We start from the raw sequence: 11,948 nt of genomic DNA, 5'->3' as shown, positions 1-11,948 counted from the left end.
AAAAAAACAAACAACATTTTCTAACATTTTTATATCAACCAAGTTAAAATTATAGTATTGAGGAAAAAAATAATCAATAAAGGATTAGGATTGTGTTTCCATGTATGAATTACATATTAAAAGTTATTTTCCAGGRTAAGAAGAAGTKAAGCTATTTGGAAAACGGAAGAGTCGGCTCTTGCTGGCGTTCTAAGCCAAAAGATTCGGCTCCCGGAAAGGACACGCAAATCCCAACGCTACATTCCGCGCGAAAACACGGCCTGCGCGCCCGAACTGCATAGCATCCACGTTAGGAAGCGTCCACAGACTGGAGGGTCACTGTGGATCCGTGCTGTGGTTAATGACAGCGGGCTCAACCTGGTGTTTAACAGTTTTTAAAGCAATTTTATCGTGCTTGTCTTTCGGCTTTTAAGTAGCATTTTACGATGCCATCCAAAACGTCCTTGTCTTTGCCCGACGACGTGAGAAAGAGGTATGGTAATATATATATAAAAAATGCTAATATTGTGATAGGTACATAGCAACCTATGTTATTTTAGGAGTTACAACARCAGGCCTGGAAATTTGCCACTTACCCCGTTGCTTATGACTGCTGAATTTCACAGCKTTGCTTGCAGTAGCATGTGCAGCTAGCGTTAGCTTGTTGCCAATTGTCAAATTCAGCTGGTAGTTTTTCTTTCTGATGTTAGCTTGCTAGCATGGTTAGCCTCACAATGGATGGGTTCGTGTGCGTGATTTGGCGCCACTCAGGAAGTTTTCTTATTTATGTTATTCCTCCTTTCCCTCTGTTAACGTGATTTCAATATYAGGCTACATAAGTGAGCGTGCTATTCCTTTGGGATAACTGTAACGTTATCTTGTCATGTCTTCTCGGTATAGGCTGCAGATGCTGGATGAAGATGGATCTCTAGAGGAGGCAAGTAAAGTTTGTAATCAGTAATACTGTATGGCTGCTTCGTGCGACCCATGCTGTAACAGTTACTCCCTCTGCTTCATTAGAATTGAATAAAATTAAGTTTGGTTTCAGATTTCTTTTTAACACGACATAACTAAGGGAATGTAATTGTGTCATGTAAGTTTGTGTTTTATTTTTTTTTTAACCCAAAATGGTCATTACTGTGAACCTGTTATTTCAGGATCAGGTGAAAGAGAAGCTAAGGTTGGTGCAGGACTTCCTGCATGATGACGCTCAGGACCAGCTGACCAATCTGGAGGARAAAATGAAGAATTCAGAAATCTCAAAGGTCAGGGATTCTACGTATTCATTTCTGTTCTTGCCTAGCTACATGACATGAATACATATCACTACATTGAAAAGTACATTTGTTTTAATGATCCAGTTGCAAAAATGAAAACTTGTGTTGTTTTTTTTTTCTGTTAACTTTGGCAATGGTATCTTAGAGTGTTTCTGTTGACACCGGATTAATTCCTGCATCTCATAAAGTCCCACAGAAGCCTTGAAATCACCCACTTATTAGGTCAGGTGTGTGCTTTATTAGCAGACTTCAGCTCATTTGTGTTGTTTGGATGCATTCTCCAGACAGCTTTATCAGCTGAGGGAAGCGTGCAGAGGTTTAAGGTYGCTGAGTGCATCCCTGTGTTTGAGGTGATTTTGATAAGACAGCCTGTATCACCTGCTGAAGGTGACATTGCTCCCCCAAATCATCACAAACTGTGGAAGCTTCACATTGAACCTGAAACATCGTGAATCCAGTKCTTCATCATTGTTCAGTCCTCTTTTGGCTACAGTTAATCTTGTTGCCTGTGCACCTTTTTCCTTCCACAAAACTTTCCATGAATGTGTTTAGGAATAGCTCTGAGAGAACTTGTTTAAGGATGAGCTTCTGTGGCCGGTTTGACCGTCTGCTGGACAACTGTCAAGTCAGCCGTTTTCTTCATGATTAGCCTTACCCTAACATTTCCATATTAAGAATATCTTCTTTAGTCGGATTTGTAATACTTTGGTTTGCCTTGTCAGATTTATAGGTTTTAATCGACTGTAACGTCATAATCATATTAACTAATCCTAAAAAAGTCACTGTGTATTTGACACATTTAAATTCATTTCCTCATGATTTTCTCATTCATGGAGATGCTCCTATAATCTGCCGTCTAACTGTAACTTTTTTTTTTCCTCAGGAGGTTTACATCTCTAAAGTTAAGGTCTTGCTGGGCAAAGAGCTTCGTCTTGAAAACGGCTTGCATGAGGACGGCATGGAGCAGAATGGAAAGGCGAATGGGTTTGCTAATGGCTCCCATAAAGATAAAGAGGACGAAGATGTAAATATGGTGACAGAACGAGAAGAAACAGAAACCAAGTCACCAGCTGCTCTCAAAGGGAAAGGTGGACGCAGGAGCAAGGCACACTCTGAAACTAAAAGTTAGTTTAACACTTACTCCATCAAATTCTGATTTAAAAAAAAATGTTTTGAGACTTTTTTTAATTTCCTAAACTATTTTGTAGAATCACCGACCAGTACCAGAGTCACCAGAAACAGTGGCAAACAGCCAACCATCTTGTCAATGTTCTCCAAAGTGTACGTATCGGCTTCATGTGTTCTGAAAAGACAAAGGAGAGTCAAATTATTTCTCTCAGGAAGTGGCTGACATTTAAATGGATTTGCATTACAGTCAGAAACGCAAATCCGAGGACTTGAACGGAGAAGCTGTCAACGGAATAAATGAAGCGCAGAAAGAAGACGACACTGAAGAGGTGATGATTTTATTSATCAGCCGATCTGATCAGGATTGGACTTTCAGTGTTTGTTAAAAATCTATTTTGCACTTTGTTGCAGACTCAGGAGGAGAAACGCCTCAAGGCGGATTCTGATGAAAAGTAAGTTCTTACCTACCCRAAAGATTTATTTATTTTTTTACTCCTGGAGTGAATTTATTACTTCCAACTTTTGCCTTGTGTTCTGCAGACTTGCTCCAGAGGAGTCAAAATCCAAGATTACTAAACCAGGACCTGCTGCAAAGGTACTGAGATGCTTCTTTTAAACATTGATGCTGTGGTTTGTAACAACATAAACAGCTTCAGCGTTTTTTTTTTTTGGCTTATTTATTTATTTTTTTCTCTCCAGACGCCGCCTCCTAAATGCCCTGACTGTAGGCAGTATCTGGATGATCCGGATCTGAAGATGTTTCAAGGGGATCCTGATAACGCGGTGAGAGCCTCGTGTTTTCAGACGATCAGAGCCCGTCAGGGCGGCGTTTAATTCCAAACCTGACYATTTTTAACCTCCACCTTCAGCTTGAAGAGCCAGAGATGTTAACTCATGAGAGTTTGTCGCTGTTTGAGGCTAATGAGGACGGATTTGAGAGCTACGACCATCTGCCACAGCACAGGATCACAAACTTCAGGTATTGGATCCTTGTCTGGATCCAAGTTGCCTGGTGCTCTGTGATGGTGCTCGTCTAAGTGGTGTGTTGTTTCTTTGCAGTGTGTATGACAAGCGTGGCCATCTTTGCCCGTTTGACTCTGGGCTGATTGAGAAGAACGTGGAGCTTTACTTCAGCTGCTATGTGAAACCGATCTATGACGACAGCCCGGGCTTAACCAGTACGACGGTTTCCTTCAAGACATAAACCTTTTGTTGGTTGCTTGTAACTCTACAGCAYATGCTGTGTTTTCTTCGACTCAGGCGGTGTTTTTGCCAGAAAGCTTGGACCCATCAATGCCTGGTGGATAACTGGTTTCGATGGAGGAGAAAAGGCTTTGATTGGATTCACAACATGYAAGTTCTCCTCTTCTTACCAAACGCCTAACACCATTTAAGCGACTCGCTGACATCATCTTTGTTTGTGCAGCTTTTGCCGATTACATCCTGATGGAGCCCAGCGACGAGTACGCTCCCATTTTYGCACTGATGCAGGAGAAAATCTACATGAGCAAGATTGTTGTGGAATTCCTCCAGAAGAACCCAGACGCCACCTACGAAGATCTTCTCAACAAGATTGAGGTGAGCTCTTGCGTGAAAATTTGAGCACTTTGAAGTTTGTTTGTTTTTTGTGCTGATCGCCTCTGTCCGTTTCCTGCAGACCACCGTCCCTCCAGCAGGACTGAGCTTCAACTGCTTCACTGAAGACACCTTGCTGCGCCATGCCCAGTTCGTGGTGGAGCAGGTGGAGAGTTACGATGAGGCCGGCGACTCAGACGAGCAGCCAATCATTGTTACTCCCTGCATGAGAGATCTGATCAAACTGGCAGGAGTCACCCTGGGAAAGAGGTAAAGATCTGTGACCAGGAGCCGACAACGAAAGCTCCTATAAACAAGCTGTTGTTTTTTTGTTGTTTTTTTTTTTTACTACTTTTGTACTTGTGTATTTATACTCCTCGTCTCCCAGATGTCTAATATTCCTTTAACATTTCCTAATGCAGCATGCAGCTGTACTGGTAGGTAGGCTTTACTGTGATTGCATTTAGCTTGTATGTGGCTGTGTTCATGTGAAACATTCCAAAGCTTGATGCTCAAACATCCATACCATAATTCATGCTAACATTTTGTTTTTAACYACGGTTTTGCTTTACATACCAAATTATTTTCCTAGTTTAAATCTAGCATTTTTTTATCAGTAGGTGTGTGAATTGCTGCCAGTGAAATGTACACTTGGTTTCAGGCCGTAGCAGCAGGCTTGTAAAGCAGTCTAGTTTGTGCTACATTAATGTGTTCACTTTTGGTTTGAGTGAACACATCAATGTAGCAAGTGAACACATTAATGTAGCAATGTAAACTGGTAGATCCTAAAAAATAATAATTTGTCTCTAGAAGAGGAAAACTCTTTACAATCAAGAGTTCTCCACATTCAACACTTTCACTTCAAAATGCTTATTTCCATCTAGAGTGTGTGTTTTTATTTCTTTGCTTGTTGCGTTGCATGGCCTGACGCTGGGGTTTAACGGCCAGAAGCATCATAACGTCATCACTCCACATGTGATGAGGTGAAACCAAAACAACAGCTTTAAATTAAATAACCTTCCGTTGACAGGAGAGCTGCCAGAAGACAGACCATCCGCCACCCAACTAAGATAGAGAAGGACAGCAAGGGACCAACTAAGGCCACCACAACCAAGATGGTCTACCAGATTTTCGACGCCTTCTTCGCTGATCAAATAGAGCAGAATGATAAGGAGGGAGGAGTCAAACGGCAGCGCTGTGGAGTCTGTGAAGTGAGTTGGAGAAGGCCAACTGGTTTACGCCAAGCTATGGTGATCCTTCTCTCCACTTCTACATGAATAAAACATTTGATTTTGCCACCCGTCTTTCTAGGTGTGCCAGTCTCCTGACTGTGGCAAGTGCACAGCCTGCAAGGACATGATCAAATTTGGAGGAAGTGGCAAAAGCAAGCAAGCTTGTAAGCAGAGAAGGTGAGGATGTTAAAGCAGCAAAACACAAATTTATTTATTTATTTTGGTTTTCATCTCATTTGCTCTTTCTGTTTAATGCTAAACTTTGTCATTCTTTTCCCTTAGATGTCCAAACCTTGCTGTAAAGGAGGCTGAGGATGATGAGAATATCGAGGAGGAAGATGTTCCAGCAGAGAAGACCAAAAAGGTTCTTCAAACCAAGAAAAAGAGACAGACCCAGTCCAAACTTGCATGGGTTGGTGAGCTTGTTGAGGTAGGATTTAATTTTGCGACAAGAGGGTTGGATTTTCTGCCAAACACAATCTGCATAATGACAAAAAAAAAAAAAACGATTCACTGCTTGAGATTTTGGGAGTTTTGATGATTTCAATCAGAAAACAAAATGCTGTGATACCTGCGTTCTGCCAGCAGGTGGCAGTAGCATTAACATCAACATGCATGGCAACCAGCAGTTGTAGGCTGAAGTTTGTCGAAAAGCATGTTTCCRTTAACACGATTTACAGTTTCCTGTCAACATCTGTAGCCTGACTTTGAGGTTTCGTGGAAATAGTCACCATGAAGTGAGGCAGGTTTGTTAAAACTCAAATCAATTTCATGATTCTTGTGCTTTCTACAACAGAAAGTCAGGTTAGTTATTTGCAAAACATACATCTTGTTTTTTTTATAATCATAAGATATCCAGTGTGGAAGTGTTTTAAAAAAAAAAAAGTTTTATTTATTTATTTTACAGTTTTCCTTACAAAATTCCTCACGTTTTTGTCAAATAGGAGTGGTGGTGTGGGCATGGGTTTTAACTCTGATTCTCTTCAGACTGAGGGGAAGAGGCAGTACTACAAGAAGGTCTCCTTGAACGATGAAGTGCTGGAAGTGGGAGACTGCGTYTCAGTTTCATCCGAAGATCCGTCCACTCCTCTGTATCTGGCAAGGTATGACATCTCTTWATGTCCTCTAACGTCATCAAGAGTCTAACCTGGTTATACCTAATGACATATTCCTCTTCAGGATCACGTCATTGTGGGAGGACAATAATGGGAAGATGTTTCACGCCCACTGGTTCCTCCGTGGGATCCACACAGTCCTGGGAGAGTCCTCTGATCCACTGGAGCTGGTTATCGTCGATGAATGCGAAGACATGCTGCTCAATTATGTACAGGGAAAAGTGAACGTCATGTACAAAGCTCCATCAAACAACTGGTTCATGGAGGTCAGTTTTTAGTCTTGATGCACTATGTATTGCATTTTGTCCTGAACTGCTTATTTAGAGGGTCCGTTTATTTCAGGGTGGGGTGGATGTTGACCTGAAGGTGATTGACGACGATGGGAAGAGTTTCTTCTATCAGTTCTGGTATGACACAGAGTTTGCTCGGTTTGAGACTCCTCCTAAGACTGAACAATCAGAAGACTGCAAGTTCAGGTAAATGGCTTTTTAAACTTTATAACCTGTTCAGTAGGATTAATAAAAAGGCATGTAAAAGAATTTGTTTGGCATTGAATAACGCCAAGGATTACTACTTTATTTTTCTAGCTTTTTATAATGTTGTTTCATTAACTTGGTTACGTTTTCATTTAGGTTCTGTGGCAGCTGCACCCGTACTAAAGAGCGTGATGAGCAGGAAGTGCCTCGAGCKTTTGAACCCCTGGAGAACGAAGACAGTGACAACAAGGCTCTGTATGCRTTGGCCTGCTTCAAGGGAGAACAGTTCAAGGTTGGAGACAGCGTCTACATGCCTCCTGAAGCCTTCAGTTTTAGGTAACAAAAAAAAGGTTCTTGTTTAAACAGTAGAAATGATTGAATTTCAGTAGCTCTAATGGGTAGTTATAACAGGGCTGCTGGAGATGAACTTGATTTATATTTGGAAGTCCAGTGACTGAGAACAGAGATGCAAACAAACTGTTGGAAGCCAACCAATCACTGATCTTTTTTGACTTTTATGGAAAAAGCTACAGTAAATTATGCAAAAGGAACCAACACTTTCTGTGCTCCTCCTAGTTTCTGATGTGACCTTACAAGCAATTCAGTCAGGCAGTTTGGTTCATTGTTGTGTACTTTATAGAATAAAAACAAGATGTCATTCAAGCAACCTGCAAGTTATGAAATGGTCTCAGGTTTGACTTGAGTGGTAGACTGACTGATCTAATATTTGACATGTGGGTCATGGTTCATACAAACTGTTTKGTGTGGAGCACCTTTTATGCAGTAAAGTGCRAGAAAGTGATTTGTGGAATTTAAAGACATGCAAATCGCTCCAAAGAATAGTGAACAAAGCAAAAATGCTTGATGTAAAATAAGTAATGAACAGAGAGAGAATAATAGAATGTCGCATCATAAAACAGAGGAAACCCCAACAAGGTTTCTTGTATGCTTGKTGGTCTTTAGCTGTAAGGAGTTTAGTTTAGTGCTGATCTCTAACTTTACCTTCTTAAGCCAAAAACATTCGTTTTCTGCATAAAGGGAACTCTGTCCCATCCACTAACTCGGTCATAAGAAGTGTCTGTGGTCATGTCTTTAAACAGAATAAGAATTTTTTTAATATGAAGTAATCTAAATTAATGAATAGACGAGACCTGAGCACGCAGCYTTGAGGAACCCCGTATCAGTTCTATATCTAGATCTATTTGGTTTCTAGGTGATTTACAAAACAACTGAATGTCTTAGTTTAAGACTGTTACCATCATGTGACTCATTACCTTTTTCTGTTTTTTTTTTTTCAGTGTGAAACCAGCCAGCCCGGTGAAGCGCTCCCACAGAAAAGAGGATGTGGATGAAGATCTGTATCCAGAGTACTACAGGAAGTCTTCAGACTACATTAAGGGGTCAAACCTGGATGCCCCAGAGCCTTTCCGTGTTGGCCGCATCAAGGAGATTTTCTGTCATCGCCGCAGCAACGGGAAATCGGACACCTCAGAGGTCAAGCTGAGACTCTACAAGTTCTACAGGTACACGTTTCATTCATTTTCAGGATCTGTAAGGGGATTTTTGTGTAAAGGAGTGAAGAATTAACAGAGATCTGTGTAAATTATCAGGCCAGAGAACACACACAGAGGTGTCAAAGCCAGTTACCATACAGACATCAATCAGCTCTACTGGAGTGATGAGGAAGTGACAGTTAGCATGTCTGAGGTTCTCGGACGCTGTCAAGTAGAGTACGCAGAAGACCTGAATGAATCTGTCCAAGATTACTCCAGCGGTGGRCCGGACCGCTTCTACTTCCTGGAGGTACGGCTGTTGCCTCTTCTGTTTTTCTGCTATCGATTCTAATTTGCCTGAACTAAGCATCTCTTCAAGTGTAGCATATGTCTGATATTTGTTCTGTCTTACAGGCTTACAACGCTAAATCCAAGAGTTTTGAAGATCCTCCTAACCATGCCCGCTCTTGTGTTCATAAAGGGAAAGGAAAGGGCAAAGGAAAAGGTTGGTTTTTGAAAAAAATAAATAAATAAAGGYTCTACATGCATATCTTGATGTTCTTRAATTTGTTGCTGACAGATATTTCACTTTACGCTTATCAGGTAAAGGCAAAGGAAAAGCATCACAAGAACCACAAGAGTCTCGCACGGAACCACAGACACTTAAAGTACCAAAATATCGCACTCTCGATGTTTTCTCTGGCTGTGGTGGACTTTCTGAAGGCTTCCACCAGGCTSGTAGGTTCACATTGCATTTCAGTTACCAGAGTATTTCACACAAATGTGTTGCCCAGAATTTCCTCTTGCTGCTGGGTGTCTGCATATTCTTWAAAGGTTTTAAATTCATGTTTCTAAAATTAAGGCCTTAAAACGTTTTGAGTTAATTTTAAGGAATCCAAGTCGGCCTTAAATATGCTGATCACAGCTCTGAAATGTTGTAGCAATACTAGTCAAACTCGTGAAACCTCCAGATTCCCCGTGTTTCCTTCAGGTTTCTCCGAGACCCTCTGGGCTATTGAGATGTGGGAGCCTGCTGCACAGGCGTTCAGACTCAACAATCCTGGCACCACGGTGTTCACAGAGGACTGTAATGTCCTCCTGAAGCTGGTCATGTCTGGAGAAAAGACCAACTCCCTTGGCCAAAAGCTGCCTCAGAAGGGAGATGTAGAAATGTTGTGCGGCGGACCTCCTTGCCAAGGTTTCAGTGGAATGAACCGCTTCAATTCTCGCACTTATTCCAAGTTCAAAAACTCACTCGTGGTCTCCTATCTGAGGTGAGTGTTTTGTTGACTGGCCATGAATCATATTACATGGAAGACGATCCGGTTTGGATTGCTGATTGAATGGCTCCTCGTGCAGTTACTGCGACTACTACCGACCGAAGTTCTTCCTGCTGGAAAACGTGAGGAACTTTGTATCCTTCAAGAACTCCATGGTCCTGAAGCTGACTCTGCGCTGTCTGGTGCGAATGGGCTACCAGTGCACCTTTGGAGTCCTTCAGGTGGGTAGCACCGTGCAGATCGCTCCGTTTCTGTTGTGGATGTGTGAAACTGTCCTGTTGAGGCTAAACAATGGTTCTGTTTTCTCCTGCCCGTCAGGCCGGTCAGTACGGCGTTGCTCAGACCCGCCGCAGGGCAATCATCCTGGCTGCTGCTCCGGGAGAGAAGCTTCCTCGCTACCCTGAACCTCTGCACGTGTTTGCTCCCAGAGCGTGCTCGCTTACCGTGGCGGTCGATGAGAAGAAATACGTCAGCAACGTGACGCGGTAAAAAAAAAAAATACAAAGAAGTTTGACCTCTGCAGGTCTGCAGATCTCTGTAAGGCTTGTGGATCTAACTGTTCTGTTGTCCATCAGAGGGAACGGTGGCATCTACAGGACCATCACAGTCAGGGACACCATGTCTGACCTGCCCGAGATTCGCAACGGTGCCGCTGCTTTGGAGATTTCCTACAACGGAGAACCTCAGTCCTGGTTCCAGAGGCAGATCAGAGGCTCGCAGTATCAGCCCATTCTCAGAGACCATATCTGCAAGGTCAGCTATATTTTAGTTTTCACATGACCTCATCACAAATTACTGCTGTTCATGTTAAATAATCGTTTCTGTTTTCAGGACATGAGTGCTCTGGTTGAGGCCAGGATGCGTCACATCCCTCTGGCTCCGGGCTCCGACTGGAGAGATCTGCCCAACATTGAAGTTCGGTTAAAAGACGGCACCACGACGAAGAAGCTACGCTACACGCATCACGACAAGAAGAACGGACGCAGCAGCACCGGTGCTCTCAGAGGTGTCTGCACCTGTGCAGGAGGTGTGCAAGGTTCATTTACTTGATTTCTAATAGAAATGATGACGCTTGCGTCTCCAGCTGATGAAATGTCTGGTTATTTTAGGGAAAACGTGCGACTCTGCCGACAGGCAGTTCAACACGCTGATCCCCTGGTGTCTGCCCCACACTGGGAACCGCCACAATCACTGGGCCGGGCTGTACGGCAGACTGGAGTGGGACGGCTTCTTCAGCACCACCGTTACCAATCCTGAACCCATGGGGAAGCAGGTACGTCTGGAGAAGAGTTTCATGGCTAATCCCCAAAAGCAATGATCCAATACCTTCCATCTAACCTGAAAGGTTTTCAGGTTAGATAGAAGTTCATTGGATGGCTCATGAGTAAGATGTGGATGCTTCTATTTCATAATAGACCTAATTCCTTTTTCTTTCCTTGTGATTTTAACCTAAACCTGTAACTACAGGGTCGGGTTCTGCATCCAGAGCAGCACAGAGTTGTCAGTGTGAGGGAGTGCGCTCGCTCTCAGGGCTTCCCCGACACATACCGCTTCTTTGGAAACATCTTGGACAAACACAGACAGGTACTTAACAGAAGCATCTCCCCCAAAAAAATTTACATTAGGAGATGAAATTATCAAGGGTCTAAACATAAGTTCTTGAGCAGCATGATCAGAAATGATGCGTTTTCTCTCCCAGGTTGGAAACGCTGTCCCTCCCCCGCTCTCCAGAGCCATCGGCCTGGAGATTAAGAAATGCGTCTCAGACAGGATGAAGGAGGAACAAGCTACAGCAGGTGGGTCATTTGGTTTCTGTCTGCTTCATTTCTCCAAACCTGCATTTACCATTTAAACTTTTTTTTTTTTTCAGACGTCAAACAGGAGAAGATGGATGTCTCTGACTAACTTCTCCATTTCCATGTTTTAAAGGTTTTAATGCTGATGTTGGAATACTTTTTAAAGTAATTTTGACTTCCAGCTGTCACCAAGTGGCCACTATGTACTATGTAGTAATCATTCCATATTGAGTCTTAATTGTTTTTATTCATGTTGTTAAATGTTAAATGTGGAATAAATTGTATGTAGATTTTATATGTAATATTTCAAATAAAGTTCTTCTGAAATTGTATGTGATTGAATGGAGCATTGCATTAATACCAGTAGTGGGGATGCAGCTTTGTTCAGACTTGTTATCCTGTATTTGCACCAAATAGTAAAAATAAATTTGGTATTTACATCTGCATCTACTCCTTACATATTTCAACATAATTACATTTAATGAATAAGCGGATTATAAATTTCTGTTTGCGAGTTTGCTCCAGCTTCTGAGCATATTTCTGTCTTTTAAAAATCAGAAAACTTCGGGTAGTTTGCCACTTCATTTCTTGGTTTCG

The 11,948-nt window shown here is 42.3% G+C and overlaps 1 protein-coding gene and 1 long non-coding RNA gene across 3 annotated transcripts in view; one reads left to right on the top strand and one right to left on the bottom strand.

The window, feature by feature from the left end:
* Positions 1-864, bottom strand: part of LOC103468733 (uncharacterized) — a 5,542-nt gene extending 4,678 nt beyond the window's left edge. Inside the window, exon 1 of the long non-coding RNA XR_534247.2 lies at positions 576-864. This is a non-coding gene — a long non-coding RNA (uncharacterized LOC103468733). The remainder of the gene's footprint in view (positions 1-575) is intronic.
* On the top strand, positions 233-11,683 carry dnmt1 (DNA (cytosine-5-)-methyltransferase 1). Of its 2 annotated transcripts, XM_008416016.2 has the most exons (35): positions 233-472; positions 880-916; positions 1,137-1,244; positions 2,140-2,380; positions 2,465-2,537; positions 2,632-2,713; positions 2,796-2,836; positions 2,925-2,979; positions 3,084-3,167; positions 3,254-3,363; positions 3,444-3,562; positions 3,645-3,737; positions 3,811-3,962; positions 4,042-4,229; positions 4,382-4,396; positions 4,990-5,170; positions 5,271-5,368; positions 5,474-5,621; positions 6,179-6,294; positions 6,371-6,572; positions 6,649-6,782; positions 6,939-7,118; positions 8,081-8,305; positions 8,393-8,585; positions 8,690-8,780; positions 8,879-9,013; positions 9,267-9,549; positions 9,635-9,776; positions 9,874-10,040; positions 10,131-10,308; positions 10,387-10,582; positions 10,665-10,828; positions 11,023-11,139; positions 11,255-11,351; positions 11,426-11,683. In XM_008416016.2, the coding sequence occupies exons 1-35, from the start codon at positions 426-428 to the stop codon at positions 11,458-11,460; spliced, it is 4,527 nt and encodes a 1,508-aa protein (XP_008414238.1). In that variant the 5' UTR covers positions 233-425; the 3' UTR covers positions 11,461-11,683. The 2 variants fall into 2 exon arrangements, with proteins under 2 accessions (XP_008414238.1, XP_008414239.1); XM_008416017.2 differs by lacking the exon at positions 4,382-4,396.
* The last annotated feature ends 265 nt before the right edge of the window (positions 11,684-11,948 follow it).

The sequence above is a fragment of the Poecilia reticulata genome, linkage group LG8 (genome assembly GCF_000633615.1).
Source record: "Poecilia reticulata strain Guanapo linkage group LG8, Guppy_female_1.0+MT, whole genome shotgun sequence".
NCBI lineage: Eukaryota > Metazoa > Chordata > Actinopteri > Cyprinodontiformes > Poeciliidae > Poecilia > Poecilia reticulata.
This window is presented reverse-complemented; position numbering and strand designations above follow the sequence as displayed.